This window comes from Pollachius pollachius (genome assembly GCF_949987615.1).
Source record: "Pollachius pollachius genome assembly, chromosome: 3".
Taxonomy (NCBI): domain Eukaryota; kingdom Metazoa; phylum Chordata; class Actinopteri; order Gadiformes; family Gadidae; genus Pollachius; species Pollachius pollachius.
Window position 1 is genome coordinate 51028984 of NC_136936.1, and position 20810 is coordinate 51049793.

At 51.9% G+C, this 20810-nt stretch overlaps 2 protein-coding genes across 4 annotated transcripts; both read left to right on the forward strand.

The window, feature by feature from the left end:
- Window positions 1-2834: 2834 nt before the first annotated feature.
- On the forward strand, window positions 2835-13226 carry chaf1b (chromatin assembly factor 1, subunit B). 3 transcript variants are annotated; one of them, XM_079731885.1, is made up of 15 exons: window positions 2876-2945; window positions 3276-3341; window positions 3450-3745; window positions 4141-4273; window positions 4913-5033; window positions 5721-5824; window positions 6450-6546; window positions 6979-7063; window positions 7480-7573; window positions 7695-7764; window positions 9005-9096; window positions 9816-9975; window positions 10664-11182; window positions 12412-12491; window positions 13089-13226. In XM_079731885.1, the coding sequence occupies exons 3-15, from the start codon at window positions 3620-3622 to the stop codon at window positions 13187-13189; spliced, it is 1782 nt and encodes a 593-aa protein (XP_079588011.1). In that variant the 5' UTR covers window positions 2876-2945; window positions 3276-3341; window positions 3450-3619; the 3' UTR covers window positions 13190-13226. The 3 variants fall into 3 exon arrangements, with proteins under 3 accessions (XP_079588013.1, XP_079588011.1, XP_079588012.1); XM_079731887.1 differs by lacking the exon at window positions 3276-3341 and having other exon boundaries at window positions 2835-2945; window positions 3599-3745; XM_079731886.1 differs by lacking the exon at window positions 3276-3341 and having other exon boundaries at window positions 2878-2945.
- Window positions 13227-14656: 1430 nt separating this feature from the next.
- On the forward strand, window positions 14657-20576 carry LOC307073463 (uncharacterized protein). The gene is made up of 4 exons (XM_079733315.1): window positions 14657-15882; window positions 16293-16360; window positions 17245-17467; window positions 19409-20576. Exons 1-4 carry the CDS (start codon window positions 15549-15551, stop codon window positions 20467-20469), a joined length of 1686 nt encoding a protein of 561 aa, XP_079589441.1. The 5' UTR covers window positions 14657-15548; the 3' UTR covers window positions 20470-20576.
- The last annotated feature ends 234 nt before the right edge of the window (window positions 20577-20810 follow it).

Sequence of the window (20810 nt, forward strand, 5' to 3'; positions counted from 1 at the left end):
TGTATACAGCTCGATTACGACAATATTTTCTGAGCCTGAACTTACCTGTAACAGCTTTTAACTTTACAAACATTATTTGCTAGGATACTTTTGAACCAATTTTAAGACACAAAGGCTTAGCCCAGAAACATATTTTATATTAGGAAAATAAAATATTGATCACTGTTTTGGTACAGTCAAGAGCCAAAGGTATGATCGCCTATTCTGAAAGACATTGCTTGTCCCAAACAATAATCACATCTTCAAAATTATACTGAACTGCATTTACAATCTCACTGTCACTGCTACTGTCACTTGTCATCTTCATCCTTCCTAGCATGTGGACCTTTACCAATATCCTTAGAAAATGTAATTAAAAAATTACAAATGAAGCTACTCTGTATAATGCCATTCAGTGAAATCTATCATCAAAAACACCCCAGTATGAAAGCCTAAAACGTAGTCTACACTGTTATAACTACTAAACCATTGTAGGACCTTACCTGTGGACCTGTTGCTTCATCTGTCCTGCTAGTAACTGCTGGCTGCATAACTTTCTTCTCCTAATAAAAAGAGAAAATATATTGTCCTCTGATAATGTAGTTTGCTAATACTAATAAAACTGATAATGTAGTTTGCTTAGTTAAACTACATTTCCCTCCAACTGTCTCTATGTGTTCCAAACAATCAGCATTATAATCTACAACTTATTTTTTAATAAAAGCATCTTCATGACAATAATTGATTTTTTAAATGTTTTTACATTATCTACGACTCATTAGCAATTGTTTGCAGTGCAGTTAAAGGTATTAACTGACATACTTTGATTTAAATACCTTGTTGTCGTTATATATATGATAGAATAAGAGCTCTAAACGTAGTCCGCTACACTGTTAAAACTACCAAACCATGGTAAGTCCTCACCCTGTTCCTCCACCTGTCTTGCTAGCACCTGCTGATTCCTTCTCCTAATAAAAGATAATTTGATGCATAAAGAGAACATATCTAGCTTGTAAATATATAACTCTGCTAGTTTGATGAGTATAACTGTAATGAAATGAACCAACTATCTCAACGTGTCCAGTTTAGATATCACAATAATGTCTGTAAATATTTGTTAACCATTTATATTTCTGAGACTCCTGAGTTATCAATGCAGGTGGTATTAGTCTAAATATAGGTCCCCCAAAAAAGGTTAAGGTCATCTTAATTTTATTTTCTTGGGAGATATTTTAAACTGTATCACATAGTTAACAAGATGGATGACATGTTTAACCGTGTATAACCTAGCTAACAAGATGGATGCCATTATTAAAAGTGTATAACCTAGTTAACAAGATGGATTACATTTGTTACAGTATATAACCTAATTAACAAGATGCATGCCATTTTTAACAGTGCATAACCTACTTAACAAGATGGATGACATTTCGAACAGTGTATAACCAAATACAACAAACCGTTTAGGTGAGCTAGCAGGCGGGTAACGGTAACGGTCGTGGTCGTCGTGACTCGTGAACCACAATATACTTATCTAAGTCTACTAATAAGTCAACATTGTTCATAGAACATTCGTTAAGGTTATCGGTTGACAATATCTCTAGTATGAGGTTAGTGTTTAAGATATCTACTCCTAATCACCTTCACAGCTCACATATCACATATTTAACTGTTACCGCCTTTATTTCTTTTTGTTGAGTGCGTTCCTGAATCCTCGGACGCCAGCCTTCCGAGTTACACGTCATCTCCGGTCTCCCAGCATTCCTGTTCGTCTTTGTGATTGTGTCATGAAATTGGCTAGTCGTTGTTTATTAGCTACATTAGCCTCTTTAGCAAACCATTTCGAAAACAAACAACACAACTTTACATTGTATTGCACGCACAGCAAGACCATGCAATGTATAAATTGGTGACCGGATATAAAGTAGCAATGTTATCAAGTGTGTAAGAGCATTTAAAAATGACATTAATTACCAAAGTGGTACAAATACAAAAAATAAAAATCTCTTAAAGGGCGCAGCCATTTTGTTGAGAGCGTCATCTCTGCTCTCGGTGTACTCTCAGATTTTCGAAAGTTGAAGACAAAAAGGGGGCGTGCCTCCGAGAAATGCCGCAAGAAAGCTAGGAAATCTTCGACTTGCGACTCGGAAGTCTGGCGTCCGAGGATTGAGGAACACACCATCAAACCCTTTGTGCATGGGCATGTGGATGAAATGACGCGAATTTCGACCGTTTCATGACATCGGTAGGGGCGTGTCCATACCGTCTCGCCCTAAATTAATATTTATTCTACTTTGTTTAAGAATGCTTGATTCTGATTGGCTGGGATGAGGGTTTTAACCCGGCACGTTGTCTGCTGACTTGTCGGTTGTACTTGCTGCAGACTATTATAACTAACTATTATTATTATTATTTTATTACACGGCTCATCTTAATGCTGTAGAATGCTTCGTTCACTTACATGGGCCTTCCCAACGTTCGGCGGTCAATTTTTGTATAAATGACCGTCGCTAAACACATATCTCTGTCAAGGAAAGTGATCTGATTCACGTCTTTTGTGGCACTCCGCAAGTAGTCTGGTAACTTATCAACCCCAGCGTATTCGGTTGGTTAGCGACGTCAACGTCTTTGGGGAACTATTTCTCTGCTAAGCCGTGTAATAAGCGGGATAATGTATAGAACGCCGGTCATTATCCGGCGTTATATGCATTATCCCGTCCCTTACATAATATACAGTATCATTTACCCGATAATGCGCTCTGACCAATCAGGCGTTCCGGCCCTCCCCCTCCTGCACACTGACCAATCAGACGCTCAGCCCCTCCCCATCCTGTACTCTGACCAATCAGGTGGACTTCAACAGGAAGCTCGGAGTAAATCCTACGCGGGAAAGCTACTGAAGTTTTCATCTGTTTACCGCTGGACGAGGGAACGGACCCCAACAATATCAAGTGGACGGAGAAAAGGTATGTATTATGTTATTAGGGTATGTTTTATGTTGTTATTTATGTTGTATTGTTGTTCTGTATTTTAGCCAAAAACTTGTTGGCTTCAGCGTTCGTCTCCGTGAACTCTAGACATGACAACCCGACATACTGTAAACAGGAGTCCTCTTAGTCTGTAATATCTCCACCTCAGGCCCTCTTCTGAGGGTATAAGTCTTATCTGCAGCCATCTGCTGGTGTTAAATGGTGATAGACTGACCCATGTTGCACCTCTGCACGGCTCGGCTCATCCTCCTTTGTATCGACGAGCCTTTGGGTTCACAAAGATCTGCGTCGGTCCTGTCTGAGCAGGGATCTGTGAGGCGTTGCACCTTCCAGTGTCCGGAAGGGCCTGAACTCTTCACGGACTACTGGAAAGTAAGATGTTAATACATGACAACGTTGATGGTGGTCGTGACCTGAGGGTCCCTTGTGGCTTGGTGGCTATATTCTAGTGTAAGGATTTGAGCTCTTTATCCATTCTAGTGTAGGGCTTTGAGCTGTCCAGTGGACCAGTCCTGTCAACCCTTCTGTCCAGTGGACCAGTCCTGTCGACCCCTCTCTCCAGTGGACCAGTCCAGTCGACCCCAATGTTAATTTGAGACCTGCCGTTGGTTTCTCGTTTTCCGCTAAAGTGGGCATCAAGACGTACGAGGATGAAGGTGGTGACGTGTGAGATCGCCTGGCACAACAAGGAGCCGGTGTACAGTTTAGACTTCCAGCACCACGGAGATGGACGGGTCCTCCGGCTCGCTACAGCCGGGGTCGACACCACAGTCAGGGTAAGAGGCGCTAGGAGGAGGATAACCTAAGGTTGGATCTAAATGCATCGCTGTCGGATACCCTTCGCTATCTGTATCGGTCGATCGAATGATTGTGTATGGTGTGAATGGCATGTTGCCTAGTTAAATTAACAGTATGTCAAAATCCTTTATAACAGTTGAATGCTCTGTTGGTTAAATGGACATGATCTTTACAGCAGAACATTGATAATAAAGGTTCAGTAAAAATATATGAATAACATTTAGGCTCTAACTACACTATACCTGTCATATATGAGGTTTATTACAGAATGGTCTTTGCTCATAGCATTAAAGCACACAGACTGCATTTACACCAGCCAACAGAACTTGATTACAAAATGTCGGTCTACCGACACAATGACTTTGTGGTCCAGGTGTGGCGGGTGGACACGGGCCCAGACGGGAAGGCGGTGGTGGACTTCCTCTCCAACCTCGCCAGACACACCAAGGCCGTCAACGTGGTGCGCTTCAGCCCGGGCGGGGAGCTGCTGGCCTCGGGAGGCGATGGTACGACCCCCCCGAGTTTCCTCACCGAGGGACTTGAATTCACTACCAGCAACGGGAAGACGAGGAGCGTTTCCACTGAACTCTTTGATGCTGTGTTGCGATGGCTCGCTCTGGCAGGGGGATGCGTGTGTATTGTTGAAGATGACAATTGGCAAAAATGTGTAATGTTTCGCTCAAGGGTGGGGAAATTATTGCATCAAGCATCATATTTTAGTCCCGTGATGGGTCTACGGCTGTGGGTCCATTTAAAAAAAAATAAAATAAAAAAAAAAAATAAAAATAAAAAGACCACGGTTAATTAAAAAATGAAATTGATTATTATCTGTTCCGGCCTGTGGTAGCTTTCGAAGCCTTGAGGTTCCACAGGGCGGCCCTAGCTCTGACCCTCAGGTGTTCTCGAGGGCCCTAGCTCTGACCCTCAGGTGTTCTCGTGCGGTGCAGACCCCTGCGTGCGGCCCTAGTTCTGACCCTCAGGTGTTCTCGAGGGCCCCAGGTGTTCTCGGGGGCCCTAGTTCTGACCCTCAGGTGTCCTCGGGGGCTCCAGGTCTGACCCCCAGGTGTCCTCAGGGGCCCCAGGTCTGACCCCCAGGTGTCCTCGGGGGCCCCAGGTCTGACCCCCAGGTGTCTTCGTGTGTCCAGACGCTGCCATCCTGCTGTGGAAGCTCAACGACCACAAGGAGCCGGAGTCGTCGCCGCTGTTCCAGGAGGAGGACGACTCTCTGCTCAACAAGGAGAGCTGGAGCGTGGTCAAAACCCTGAGGTCAGGACACCCAGCCCGTCGGTCACAACAGGCGTATCTGAATTCATAGTCACGATATATTAACCCTGAGGTCAGGACACCCAGCTCGTCGGTCACAACAGGCGTATCTGAATTCATAGTCACCATATTTAAATTCCTCTACTCTGTCTCTAAGGGTGGACGATTTGGGGAAATTATCGAATTGCGATTTTTACTTTTTGAGCGATATCGCGATTGTCATCAGTTTGCGATTTTTAGATAAGTTCCTTATCTTCTGTATTTTTCCCTAAACACAAGCAATAAATCATTCTATAGTATGACCAACAAGACATTAGTTACAATCAATGTATAAACTTCTCTTTCCTGTAGGCCAGGACTACATGTTATAATGAAATGAGATTATTAATTGATATTATAAAATCTTTATATAACTATTTAACTGTAGAAGAAAAATAAATACGAATCTTACTGATCTCCAGTCGGTAACTAATTACACAAGCTTAAGTGCAGAAATAAAGCGCACACTTTATTTACTTTTATCAATGTCTTTGTGATTAAAAAATGTAGTTCCATTACATTCCAATGTCAGATGAATTCGATTAATCGTTCAGCCCTACTTCATTTTCCAATAAACTTGTTTCGCCGGGCCTGTTTGTGTACTGCTATCCACTCTGTTTGAGGGATACTGACTAGTATTTTATCTTATAGGGGTCACATCGAGGATGTGTACGACATCTCCTGGACGCGTGAGGGAACCTTCATGGTGTCAGGGTCTGTGGACAACACCGCCATCCTGTGGGACGTCACCAAAGGTGGGACATATGCTTCTTCTGTGCAATATTAAACTGGTTCTGGTTAGTGGTTCCGATACTGATACCGGTATCTGAAATTCCTCCGATACGGCCTAAAGGGCATTCTGGGGTATCGGCGAGTAGGCACGTCTATGCGCCGATCCAATACCATCCACTGACTAATTTACTACACAGGCAGAGAACATCACAAACACTACAGTGTTATGCAGTCGACTATACATCGCTGTGTTATTTATATTAGCAATTACAATGCTAGACGCTGTATCGGTATATACTCAGCGTCAGCCAATACTCAAGTTCAGGAATCGGTATCGGGAAGGAAAGAATGGTATCAGAACATCTCTAGTTACAGCCACAGTGTGGGCCGTCTGGAGGATTAGTTGTACCCTCTGTTCCCAGAGGGTACCCCACTCTGTACCCACACATCTCAGGGGGCTGGTGATCATAAATGTTGACCCGTAATAACATTCACTATTGTAGCCCTGTCCATAGCAGCTGGTCCACAGATATCCGATGGTTGCAATAGAAGCACTTTAACGTTATTTACACCCGGTGGAAACATGTCGTAAACCTAATAATACACGGTTATTAAAAAGGTATTAATAAGTATTTCTTCCTTTTGTAGGTCAGAAGATCAGCATATTTAACGACCACAAGAGCTACGTGCAGGGGGTGACTTGGGACCCCCTGGGGCAGTACGTAGCCACGCTCAGCTGCGACAGGTACTGGAGCCCCCACCACCTCGCCCCTGCCCCCCGATGATATCAGGAGGGCGTTGTGTTCATTTACATTCAGGGCGTTTAGCTAAAACTTTTATCCAAAGTGACTTACAATAAATACATTTGTCAGAAGAGAGATGAACACTATATCGCTGTAGGTACAGTAAGGATGTTCATAGAACCAGCAAGCTAGGATAAGATGCTACACAATGCTAAGTAACATTTTTGAAGTGCAAGAACATACAACATACATGTTTATTTGAGGATGTTGACGACCTCTCCCCCCTCCCAGAGTCTTTTCCTCCCCCCTCCCAGAGTGTTTATCTCCCCCCTCCCAGAGTGTGTTTATTTGAGGATGTTGACGACCTCTCCCCCCCCCCCTCCCAGAGTGTGTTTATTTGAGGATGTTGACGACCTCTCCCCCCCCCCTCCCAGAGTGATGCGGGTGTACAGCACTCAGACCAAGAAGAAGGCGTACTGCGTCAGCAAGATGACCTCGGGGCCCCCCGGAGACGGAGAGGTGGGGGTTCGTTCTGTAGAACGCACCGCGTCGTGACGTACTAACCGCACCTCCCTGAGGAGATGGGCACCAATGCCTGGAATCACCCCAATGAAACCCTCTGCTTGATGGCTTAATAATAATCCATAAACAATGGGGACTAAATAAGGATGTATTTCGGCAGAGGTGGACGCCACCCCGTTATAAAGGGACCCCCGTTGTGGTATATTCCACCGAGCCCACCTAATTAGATACCTGTTACTTTCCTCTCAGCGTTAACAGGCTTTTAGACTCATGTCGTTGCAGAGGTGTGCGGTTATTGAAAAATAAAGCTCAGCCGTGGTAAGTTATTGACCAATCGGGATTGGTGTGAATATTATTATTGATGGCCAATATTGTGTGTATGTGTATGTGTGTGTTTGTGTGTGTCCCTCTAGACCAAGCCGTACCGGATGTTCCATGACGACAGCATGAGGTCGTTCTTCAGGCGCCTCACCTTCACCCCAGACGGCTCCTTCCTGCTGGCTCCTGGTACAGACAGACAGACACACAGAGTCAGACACACACACACACAGGGGGATAAAGGTCTCATTCTGGGTTATAACATGTCTTCTTAAGGAGGATGCTGATAAGGTGTGTTCTTGGTCCTCAGCGGGGTGCGTGGAGGCTGGGGAGAACGTCACCAACACCACCTACGTCTTCTCCAGGAAGAGCCTCAAGAGGTGACTCCGTCGCTATACTCAGTCGCGATACTCTGTCAGACTCTAGCTAAGATCTAAATCAGCTGTTTAGCCTAGAGTCTAGGCTGTCTGGCCTAGCGTCTAGGCTGTTTAGCCTAGCATCTAGGCTGTTTAGCCTAGTGTCTAGGCTTTCTGGCCTAACGTCTAGGGTGGCTAGTTTAGCAGCTAGGGTGGCTGGCTTAGCGGCTAGGGCGGCTGGCTTAGCGGCTAGGCTGTTTGGCCTAGCTTCTCGGCTAAACAGACTAGGCACTAGGCTAAACAGCCTAGCCGCTAGACTGTTTGGCCTAGCGTCTAGGCTGTTTGGCCTAGCGTCTAGGCTGTTTGGTCTAGTGTCTAGGCTGTTTAGCCTAGCGTGTTGGCTGTTGGGCCTAGCGTGTTGGCTGTTTAGCCTAGCGTGTTGGCTGTTTGGCCTAGCGTGTTGGCTGTTGGGCCTAGCGTGTTGGCTGTTGGGCCTAGCGTGTTGGCTGTTGGGCCTAGCGTGTTGGCTGTTGGGCCTAGCGTGTTGGCTGTTTAGCCTAGCGTGTTGGCTGTTTAGCCTAGCGTGTTGGCTGTTTAGCCTAGCGTGTTGGCTGTTTAGCCTAGCGTGTTGGCTGTTGGGCCTAGCGTGTTGGCTGTTTGGCCTAGCGTGTTGGCTGTTTGGCCTAGCGTGTTGGCTGTTGGGCCTAGCGTGTTGGCTGTTGGGCCTAGCGTGTTGGCTGTTTAGCCTAGCGTGTTGGCTGTTTGGCCTAGCGTGTTGGCTGTTGGGCCTAGCGTGTTGGCTGTTGGGCCTAGCGTGTTGGCTGTTTAGCCTAGCGTGTTGGCTGTTTAGCCTAGCGTGTTGGCTGTTGGGCCTAGCGTGTTGGCTGTTTGGCCTAGCGTGTTGGCTGTTGGGCCAAGCGTGTTGGCTGTTGGGCCTAGCGTGTTGGCTGTTTAGCCTAGCGTTTTGGCTGTTTGGTCTAGCGTGTTGGCTGTTTGGCCTAGGGTCTAGGCTGTTGGGCCTAGTGTCTAGGCTGTTGGGCCTAGTGTCTAGGCTGTTGGGCCTAGGGTCTAGGCTGTTTGGCGGCCGCTGCGGTGTCTTCCCCTGCCCAAATCACATTTCCCTGACCAAGTTATGAACCAGAGCGATGGCTATGAATAATACTAATGATGAGGGCAATAATAATGATGATAATGATGATAATAATAATGATGATAATATTGATGATGATAATACTAATAATAATGCCAATACTGTTTTGCTCAGGCCCATCGCCCACCTGCCCTGTCCGTCTAAAGCCACCCTGGCTGTGCGCTGCTGCCCCGTCTACTTCCAGCTGAGGGCCAAGCAGGACGACGGTAGGACGGCACCCTGCAGGACAGACAGCCCCCTGCAGGACAGACAGCCCCCTGCAGGACAGACAGCCCCCTGCAGGACAGACAGCCCCCTGCAGGACAGACAGCGCCCTGCAGGGATAGACAACCCCCCTGCAGGACAGACAGCCCCCCTGCAGGGACGGTAGTGCAGTATACCGCACTGTAGGCTAGGGACAGACATCAGGACGTAGAAATGTGACCACCACACAACACTGAGGGATTCCCCACACACCTACTGAATATCTGGGCAGCTGATGTACTCGGTCTTGGAAAGGCTCTGGATTGAAGGGGCGTGGTCTGATTCCCCTCCTCCCTGTCTTATGTACTTCCTGAAAGTCCAGCCAATCGGCAGCGTTGCCTTGGTGGGAGTGGCCTGGTAACCCGATTGGCTGGGTAGCCAGGAGGGGGAAAAGACTCCGCCCATTAAATCAGCTTGAAGGAATGGAAGGAAGTCGATAGACCGACCAGATGTGAGATTAGAATGGATTTCGTGGACCATCCTCTTCAGGTGCTCAATGCGCAGCTTCACCACCCTTCATAACAACATTAGAAGTAAATATAGAGCGATGGAGTCCCTCCATCTCTTTAATAGTATAGCGGTCCTGTCTGGGTTCATTGTATCGCTGGTCTCCAGACTGGTGGGCGTCTCACCGGCCTCCCCTCTCCTCCTCCTCACCCCCCTGCTCCTCCTCCCTCCCCAGACGGCTCCACGGAGGCGCTCCCCAACGTGTTCCAGCTGCCGTACCGCATGGTGCTGGCGGTGGCGTCGGAGGACTCTGTCTACCTGTACGACACGCAGCAGACCCTGCCCTTCGCTCTGGTGTCCAACATCCACTACCACACGCTGAGCGACCTGAGCTGGTACAGCCCCGCCCCTCCTCGCCTCTCTCCTCCCCCCTCCTAGCCTCTCTACTCCTCTCATATCCCCTCCTAGCCTCTCTCCTCCCCCCTCCTAGCCTCTCTCCTCCCCCCTCCTAGCCTCTCTACTCCTCTCATATCCCCTCCTAGCCTCTCTCCTCTCCTCTCCTAGCCTCTCTCCTCTCCTCTCCTGTCCAATCCTCTCCTCTCCTGTCCAATCCTCTCCTCTAATGACCCCTCCTGTCCTGTCCTCTCCTCTTCTCTTCTCCTCTCCTCTCTACTCCTCTCCTCTCCTAGCCTCTCTCCTGTCCTGTCCTGTCCTTTCCTCCCCTCTCCTCTCTAATCCTCTCCTCTCCTAGCCTCTCTCCTGTCCTGTCCTCTCCTCTCTTCTCTTCTCCTCTCCTCTCTAATCCTCTCCTCTGACTCAATAGGAGTCCCTTTCTAGACCCCAGCTGATTGAATGTTTGGAACCTCATACGTGCTCTACATAATGAGCATAGGCTGTATTCTAGGTATTTGTATACTAAGATGCCCACATCACAACAGTAAACAGCTTGTAAACAAATACCAAGTCTATTAGTGCACCTCGAGTAAGGGTTCTGATCTTGTTGTCTTCTGTGTTATGGTGTCTATGATGGTTCTGCGGTGTGGGCCCCTGCCTGGTTCTGAGCCCTGTCTTCCCCGGCTCCAGGTCTGGAGACGGCCTCTTCCTGGCCGTGTCGTCCACGGACGGCTACTGCTCCCTGGTGTCCTTCTCCCCGGGAGAGCTGGGCCAGCCGCTGAAGGAGCCCCCCGTCCTGGAGCACTCCACCCCCACACCGGGCCCTGAGAAGAAGGTCAAGAGGTCCAGCGGAGCCAGGACCTCCTCCCCGCTCCCGCAGCCGGCCCCGCCCGTCAGGGAGGCCCCGTCCACCCCCCAGGCCTCCCCCTCGCTGGACAAGAGGAGCCGGGGGACGCCGACCGCCGCGAGCAAGGCCCCGCCGCGGAGGATCACCCTCAACACCCTGGAGGGCTGGGGGAAGCCGGCGGGGCCCCGGGCCCCGGCCGAGGGCCCCCAGACTCCCACGCCCGGCAGCACCAGCGCGCCCTCCACGCCCCAGCCTCGCCTGGGGCCCCTGACCCCCACCGGTGCCAAGGGCCTCCAGGGCTCCTACTCTCCCGGGCCCTCCACTCCCAAGGGGCCCTCCACTTCCAAGGGGCCCTCCCCCAGGTAAGGGTGCTTTAGCCTCTGTTCAGGGTTCACATCCTACCGCCTTTTACTGTCAATATTTATTATACTGTTATTATAATATATACTTATCGAGGACACTAGGACGAGGACACTAGGACGAGGACACTAGAATGAGGGAATGAGGAAATGAGAACAAGGACACTAGGATGAGGAAAATAGAAGGAGGGCCCAATCACAAGGGGCGTAGAAGGAGGACACTAACAAGGACACTACAGCATGTAAATATTCAAACCCTTTATTCAAATACTGTGTGACTATTGGCCGCCGGGGAAGAGCCGGGGGGGGGGCGGGGGGCAGAGAGGTCCTGTCGGGGCTGCTTAAGGCCTCTCTGTATATGATGGATTCAGTGAAGGCGGCTGGTGCAAACCGCCGGAGCCGCGCTGCTCCCGGGCGGCAGGGAGAACAAAGCCCTGTCGGGCCCCCCGCTGGGCCCTAAATAAAGACCCCAGGCCGGGGGCTGTGCTGGAGGACAATAGTTGGTGTGCAGGGCCGCACCTGCCGCGCGACCCCAACGCGAGTCCTGTGCCGCCCCACAGCAGAACCAGGGCTAGGTCCACAGAACCATGAGGCCTTGAAACACGAGGTCTGTGTAGAGCTGAGGGCAGCTCTTGTTTGGAAAGGGAAGGCTGTTTATCTTGCATATTAAGGCGTCCATATAGTACTGTTTAAAATGAGATGACTTCAGGCTCAAACTGTTCTGTTAGCCCGAAGGACACACTAGCTAAACCCTACTAGCTGAACCCTGTGGGGCGGAGCAGCACTGCAGCGGCTACGGAGCCATCTTAGAAACAGTACTTAGCACGGTGCGGCGTCCTACCCTAGCTATCTGTGTTGTACATGGGGAATGGGTTAACCTGGGGGTCGTTAGAGCGTGGCACATGTACACTACATATGGTTGTTTCTCCCTCTTCTGACAAATGTACTTATATCTGTAAGTCAAAACTTGAGGGACCCCACTTGTTGGGGCCCCTCAAGTGTTGGGGTCGCTCAAGTGCGGGGGTTTGTCCAGTGTGGGGGTCCCTCCAATGTTGGGGTGCCTCCAATGTTGGGGTCCCTCCAGTGTTGGGGTCCCTCCGGTGTTGAGGTCCCTCCAGCGTGGGGGTCCCTCCAGTGTGGGGGTCCCTCCAGCGCGGGGGTCCCTCCAGCGTTGGGGGGCCCTCACGTGGTCAGCGGTGACCTCTGACCCTGAGGTCTGTCTTGTGTTCCAGGCGCGTGTCCCTGACCCCGGTGGCGCTGCGCTCTCCAGCGGCCCTCTTCACACCGTCCTCCAGCGAGAAGGCCAGGCACGGTGCGTTCACCCCCTCAGGGTTCATGTGCTCACTCCTCCTCAGGGTTCATGTGCTCACTCCTCCTCAGGGTTCATGTGCTCACTCCTCCTCAGGATTCATGTGCTCACTCCTCCTCAGGATTCATGTGCTCACTCCTCCTCAGGATTCATGTGCTCACACCTCCTCAGGATTCATGTGCTCATACCTCCTCAGGGCGCAGCTCCATTAAGAGCAAGCTATGGCGCCGTTATGGAAACATGGTCCACTTAAAGGTGACGTGGTATACCGCCAGGTGTTGTGTGATTAGCCCTTACAAGCCGTTTGAAAATCTGCGTCTTCTGACATCACTAGTGGGCGTGTCCACCTAGATGTGTGCTGGATAGATCAGCCTACCAGCCTTCCCAGTGGACTGTAGCAAACATTGCTCATCTATCCGTCATACACCTAGGTGGACACGCCCACTAGTGATGTCAGAAGACGCCGATTTTCAAAACGGCTTGTAAGGGCTAATCACACTCACACCTGGTGGTACAAGATGATCGTCTCCCGGTGCTGCCGGTCATGTGATCGTCTCCCGGTGCTGCCGGTCATGTGATCGTCTCTCTTGTTCCCCACAGAGCGGCCCTCCCCCCCCTCCGATCCAGTCTGCCTGCCCCCCGAGTCCAAGAGGCTCAAGACCAACGAGCCCCCCCCCAAGAAGGACACCGCCAAGCCATAGCGGCTCCCAGTGGCTACTGGGAGGAGGGTTGAGTGGGTACTTGGAGGAGGGTTGAGTGGGGTACTGGGAGGAGGGTTGAGTGGGTACTGGGAGGAGGGTTGAGTGGGTACTGGGAGGAGGGTTGAGTGGGGTACTGGGAGGAGGGTTGAGTGGGTACTGGGAGGAGGGTTGAGTGGGGTACTGGGAGGAGGGTTGAGTGGGGTACTGGGAGGAGGGTTGAGTGGGTACTGGGAGGAGGGTTGAGTGGGGTACTGGGAGGAGGGTTGAGTGGGGTACTGGGAGGAGGGTTGAGTGGGTACTGGGGAGGGTTGGGTGGGTACTGGGAGGAGAGTTGAGTGGGTACTGGGAGGAGGGTTGATTGGGGTACTGGGAGGAGGGTTGAGTGGGTACTGGGAGGAGGGTTGAGTGGGGTACTGGGAGGAGGGTTGAGTGGGTACTGGGAGGAGGGTTGAGTGGGGTACTGGGAGGAGGGTTGAGTGGGTACTGGGAGGAGGGTTGAGTGGGTACTGGGAGGAGGGTTGATTGGCTGGTTTCTTCGGCCTCCATGAACTCTTGCAACTGATGTACTTAGGAAGAACTTCATTAAAGGATTATGTCTGAGGTTGTTGTGTAAACCACGGAAGGTGTACATGGTGATGTTTGTGTTTGTTTTCTGCATCTTATCCAGCGGGGTAAAGAGTTTGCCTCACCACTGTCTTTATGAAAGGTCTGATTGTTCTCAGTTGTTGTCGTTAGTGTTTTTGGTTTGTTTAATCAAACGTCTGTATTATATTATGTGGATAACTGTAACATGCCATGAAGATTTTGTAAAAAGAGGATTTTGAAATGTGTTTTTCTAACTTGAACGCTTGTAGCTCATTAAAAGAACGTATCTGATCTATTCGTGGTCTCTGATCGAATTATGTAACAATATTCCTCCCTACTTGCTGGTTTTACAACGAGGGTAACTACCCTGAAAGGGTCAGTAACATTTGCCTTCACTTGATTAGGAATATAGAATGGGAATGTTTAATTTTAGAATTTGAATATAGTTTATAGTTAGTTTCGCTGATCCTCCTAAACACTATGCAACTTATGTACGTAACGAAAGCTTGTACATCTAACATTCATATTACATCATTGTAGTTTAAAAAAAAAACTTTGTTCAGCAGACTTCAATGATTAGCAAAGTGAAATTAATATTTACAGCAACTCTGTGATAAATGAATCAGCTATTTTGTTTTATTTAGAGGTGTATTTGTTCTTATCTTTGTATGACTACTTTCATATCGTGGATGAAGCCTTTATAACACAATACATCCTCAAGTCAAGTACACTAATGCATCAGCTCTACTACACTGCGCTCGCAACCGACCTTGGTATGTGAAAAAAAGACACGGTGAGTGACAGCTCTAACAGCCAATCACAGCGCGGGCACACGAGTCTCTTTAAAACCTCTACTAATGGTCTTTGTCTGAAGGCGGGGAACCGGGCATCAGTTCGGCTGTTATTTAGTAACAAACAGAAGGTTACGAGTTAATTTCTGGGGGATTATACGATCATCTGACGGGCTTTACGTTAAACGGACAATATATGGACCATGTCGGAGACCAGACGGGGTATTCTTGGCCCGGTTGTGAGGACCTCCTCGGGTAACTCGTCCTATCGGGTCTGATCGGAGACACCTCGCTGCTCCGCGGCTCTGAACGGATCATCATCATCTTGTCGCTTCCTGCTCCGCTCAGGAACCAAAGGATCCCCGAGTTAGAGCGTCTCCTCGCCCTGTAGACCCAGAGGACGGGGTGATGCCTGGTCCTGTTTTAATAAGGTGACTGCTCTGATCTAAAGGTTACTTTGTGTCTTTAGATGTTGCCTCCCAGGCTCTCTGGACCAGAGTCGATCAGGCTGTGATCCTTCAGGCTGTGATCGATATGCCTGCGATCCAAACAAACGCCAACAACCTTCTGTAACGGGGGGAAGATGAGGTCTGGAACCGAGAGGACAACCACGTTAAGGACGCGATGACCAGTCTGTTGAAGTGGTAGGAAGTGAGGGAATCATCACGACTCGGAGAGAAGAGCCATGCATGATGCATGACCAGGGACTGTACACATGAGGAGGCTTCACCACCAACACCCGGACTCAGGACAGTACTTTAAGTCTTAACATGTCTCTCTCTCCCCCCCCGGTCATTCAATAGACTAGGCTTCTAGAGTTGGAACTGTGTAGGGTCTCTGTTGTGGTCTCTAGCGGGAGAGCCGTCCTGTCACCCCTCTCCCCTGGACCCACGTGGGGTGCATGTCGGGACGGGGGCGGAGGTCCGGCCCTAGACACCGAGGTGGAGGTCTGTTCCAGGCGGTAGGCCTTGGACACCGGATACATGCAAACGATAACCGAGCTCGTTAAAATGGCTGGCGATTGCACCTACAACCCGCACTACGGAAGTGCAGAGACGTTCTGCCCGTCCTCGAACGGAGACCCGGTTGGGGACCGGAACGGGAGGGGACCTGCTCCCCGCTCCCCCAACTTCGAGGTGATCGACGGGCTCCTATACCGGAAAAAGCTGGAGCGAGGCTTCATCAACTACCGGGAGGTGTTGACGGAGGACCGGCGACACGAGGCGGTGTCCACCTTCCACCGGCGGCGGTCCGGCCCGCGGCACCTGTCCTTTGAGGAGACGTACAAGTGCGTGGCGGAGAACTACTGGTGGGACGGTAAGGAACTGGGCACCTGCCCGCATCACAGGTGTTCTTATGTAGAGGTGCCTCACTGCCTCGGGGTAAAACTGGCTAAAGTACAGTGGGAATCTAACCCTGAAGTATCTGTTCCTCATGAGGCTCATATGAATTGTGAACATGTTGCAAAAGAGCAAAAGAGTTGTCGGCACTTTGTGGTGTCTTGTCTCTGTTGTACGTTTTCTAAAATACATTTACAATCTGTTTGTTGTGATGCTATAGGCTAATGGGTCTGGGCTAGTATCATCTTCAAATGTTGAAGGGTTATCAATAATATATGTGTCATGTGTCACCTAGTCTTTAACGGGAGATGATTAAGTGACTTAAAGAACCGTCGTTTCATAAAGAAGCCGTACAGATCGTGACCCCGGTTCTGCTTCCGCCTGCAGGCATGTACCATCACATCCGGAGCCACGTCCTGGGCTGTCCCGAGTGCCAGCGCACACAGAAACCCCAGGTGAGTCCAGCACCCCAGAGGCCTCATGAGGTCCGCTGGCCCCTCCTGTCCTCGCAACACGAGCCCGGCACCCCTCCCAACAGCCTCACAGCTCCTCCGTGTTCTCCTGGAGTTCCCTCCACAGTATCCCTATTGACGGTTAGCCTACGTTCGTAGACCAGAACATCCCCATGTTGTTTTTTAAATGTTGACAGGTTTTGTGGTTCCAGTGCACACTGGTCACCTGACTCTGTGTGTCGCCAGTACTGTAGATATGTGAAATGACCCACGTTTTATATTTCACTCAGACATGAGACTGTCAAAGTGTGGAGAAGGTGCGGTACAGCGGGAATGGTTTCCTCTCATCGTGTAACGGAGGCAGAGTGGAGGATACCTGATGAGGAGAAGCCCCCCAAACAGATGAGACGGGGGTGAAGGTCGACAGGTGTCAGTCTCAGTGTACGCTGGTACACCGAGACTGGCACCTGTCACTCTTCACCCTAACAGATGAGACCGGGGTCAGGGGTGACAGCTGTCAGTCTCAGAGTTATGGGATTGATATGGGCAAGCGTGTGGTCCGCAAAACATGTATCTAGAAGAAGGTCTTTAGCATCATATGCTGCTAAAGAACAATAGTAGAAAAGATTAACATTACAAATAGAGGTATAATCAAAACCTCTCTTCACTCTCTGGCTGACTGTCTCTTTTTCTCTCTCTCTGTCCCTGTCTCTCCCATTCCCTGTCTCTCCCTGTTTCTTTCTCCCTGTCTTTCTGTCTCTCTCTCTCTCTCTCTCTCTCTCTCTCTCTCTCTCTCTCTCTCTCTCTCTCTCTCTCTCTCTCTCTCTCTCTCTCTCTCTCTCTCTCTCTCTCTCTCTCTCTCTCTCTCTCTCTCTCTCTGTGTCCAGCGTGGCGGGGGCAGCGTTACCATGACGATGGCGTCGCACGGCGCCGAGGTCCTGCGGCGGCTGCAGGGCCAGCGAGAGGCGGGGCTGTTCTGTGACATCACGCTGCGGACGGAGGGCCGCGCCTTCTCGGCCCACCGCGCCGTGCTGGCCGCCGCCAGCGAGTACTTCCAGGAGACGCTCGCCGAGAAGGAGGCGGACGCCCGCGCCGACGTGGACCTCACTGGTGAGTCCCCTCGAGACTGTTCTCATGGCACCCATCAGACTGTTCTCATGGCACCCATCAGACTGTTCTCATGGCACCCATCAGACTGTTCTCATGGCACCCATCAGACTGTTCTCATGGCACCCATCAGACTGTTCTCATGGCACTGGTCTCCTCCTAACGACAGTACGCAGAACGACAGTACCCAGAACTACAGTACCCAGTAGAGTACGCAGAACTACAGTACCCAGAACGACAGTACCCAGAACGACAGTACGCAGTACTAGAGTACAAAGAACTGCAGTACAAAGAACGCAGCAAGGACATCAATACAGTAAGCGAGGTAGTTAAAGTCTATCTGGGTCATGTTTCAACAACATCTCACATCAGTGTGCTTGAATAATTAAGAACAAAAGAGAGAAGTACGTCCACCGCATCAAACTCGTTATTCAACGACCGAGGGGGTGCAGGCCTTCCTCACGGCCACCGAGGGAGGTCGTAGAATCAAACACAACCGCATGACGTCCGGAATAAGATTCAGACGGTGAGCACCCAGGCTGTGGGGTGTTTAGGGTGCCCTGGTGGGTGCTGGCCGCTTGATGAGGAGGGTCTACTTGATGCGTCTCTTCCCTCTGTGTTTGTCGTATCCCTTCGCCTCACATTGGCCCTGTGATGCTGTGGTTCACCCCGGCCCTCTCTCATCTCAGACTCCTCATTCAGTTGCTGACCCCCTCTCGCTGCCTTTTATCTCCCTCACACTCTTCCTCCCTTCTAACGGCCGGTTCATAGTCCACCGTAAAGTGCTGTACATAGACACGGAGAGCCCTCTCCGTAGCCGGAGAGCCTGGCGGAGACCCTGTCCGTAGCTTACGTGCGCATTACAATTACAATTAGGGCATTTAGCAGACGCTTTTATCCAAAGCGACTTACATCGGTTAATACACACATTGACACACCGACGGCAGAGTCAACCATGCAAGGCAACAGCCAGCTCGTCAGGAGCAGTTAGGGTTAAGTGTCTTGCTCAGGGACACATCAACACTCAGCTAGGAGGAGCTGGTGATCGAACCAGCAACCTTTCGGTTACAAGACAACTGCTCTACCTCCTGAGCTAAGCCGACCCCGAGCGCAGCCGACCCCTAAGCGCATCCAATATTTTTTTACTATCCGTTGACGCAACAGAGACGGCAAGGGCTGTGTTTGGTCCTCTAACAAAATAATTTCCAGAATCACTAACCGGGGTTAGACTTTGCACCTTATTTACTTTGTACATTGTTTACTTTGCACATTAAGAACCAATAAAACACCAAATAAGATTTGAAAAGCTATGGACATATACGATCGATCGGGCGGCGAATTGCAGTGCGTATCCGACATCCCGACAGAGAACTTCGAAGGTTCGTAATTACGGAGTCGGAGTATACTTTGGCCTTATGGTGTGTTCCTGAACCCTCGAATCCCAGACTTCCGAGTCGAAAGTCGAAGATCTCCCAGCTTTCTTGCGGTATTTCTCGAAGGCACGCCCCCTTTTGGTCTTCATCTTTCGAAAATCTGAGAGTAGACCGAGAGCAGTGATGACGCTCTCAACAAAATAGCTGCACCCTTGAAGAGAATTTTCTTTTTGTATTTGTACCACATTGGTCATTTTAATGTTGATTTTAAATGCTCGTACACACTTGATTACATTGCTTATTTATTCCGGTCACCAATTTATACATTGCACGGTCTTGCTGTGCGTGCGACGCAATGTAAAGTTGTGTTGTTTGTTTTCGGGCTGGTTTGCTAAAGAGGCTAATGTAGCTAATAAACAACGACTAGCCAATTTCATGACACAATCACAAAGACGAACTGAACGCTAAGAATGCTCCGAGACCGAAAGTGACGTCAAACGTGCAACTAGGAAGGCTGGCGTCCGAGGATTCAGGATCACACCATTAACCCCCCCCCCCCCCGGTGCTCCAGGCTTCAGCGAGCAGAGCCTGCTGCCGCTGCTCGACTTCTCCTACTCGTCCACGCTGCGCGTCCGGCCGGAGGACCTGCAGGAGGTCAGCGCCATGGCCCGCCACCTGGGCATGTGGCCCGCGCTGGAGGCCTGCTCCGCCCTGCTGAGGGAGCAGCAGGCCCCCCCGCCGGCCCCCAGGGGCCTCCGGGCCTTCCCCCAGGGCCCCGGGCCCCGGCCCCACCGGAAGAGGGAGCGGCTCTCCTCGCCCGCGGCGGAGGACCCGATGGAGGACGGCAGTCCCCGCCGCGCGGCGAGGCGGAGACCCCCGGGGACGCCCCCGCAGAACGGCGCCCTCCACAGCCCCGCCCACCCCCGGATGAAGCTCATGGACTTCAAGTCCCCGTCCTGTAAGAAGGCCTGTAGGCCCGCCCCCTCCCCCCCGCCCACCCGCCTCCTCCGCTCCTCCCCCGGGGCGGCGCAGGAGGTGCTGAGGCTGCTGCCCCGGCCTGAGAGCCCCCGCAGGAACAAGAAGGCCCCCAGGGCGGGCCCCGTCCGGGTGAAGCAGGAGCCGCCGGAGGAGGGCGAGGGGGAGGAGGGGGGCTATGAGCGGGCGCAGGAGAAGTACCGCCTGATGAGCGTCCTGGGGCTGCAGCGCACCGCCCTGGTGCCGCGGCCCCAGGACCTGGTGGGCTGGCGGCAGAAGAAGCGCCTCCGGAAGCTGAAGGCCAACAACTACTCCCTGACCAAGAGGCGGGCCCCGCGGCCCCCGGGCCCCGAGCTGGCCCCCGCCCGCCTCCTGAAGAGGGTCATCAAGGCGGAGCCTGAGGACCGGCCTGTCGCCCCCCCCCCCGCGGGCCCCGCCCAGCGACCGCAGCATGAGGAGCAGGGGGGCCGCGCCCGGCCCCCCGGAGCCGGCGTCCCGGGCGGCGTGCGGGGGCAGGGCGCTGCGCAGCTCCCCGCGGCGGGCCGGGAGCGCCCTGGCCCGCCCGCCGCCCGCCCCCGCCCCCGTCCCCGCGTCCCGCGCCGTCAAGGCGGAGCCCGTGGACGGCCTCATCACGGGGCCGCCGCCCGGTCGCCGTGACGACATCGGGCCAGCGGCGCGGGAGGAAGCCGCCGCGAGGGCGCCGCTGTGCAACGGCCGCCGCCCGCGCCACGTGGCGGCGAGGCGCCCCCCCGGGAGAACGGCCCCCCCCGCCGACGGGGGCCCCCCGGGGCCCCCGGCCGGCCGACCGGACGGGCTGGAGGCCTCGGCCCCCGGCCCCCCGCCCCCCTCCCTCTACAGCCACCCGCTGGGCCGGGTCATCAAGGAGGAGCCCGCCGACCCCCTGCCGGTGGGCGGGGCCTTCCCGGAGCCCGCCCCCCCGGGCCCCGCCCCCCCCGACCTGGGCAAGAGGCGGAGCAAGCCGCCCATCAAGCTGCTGG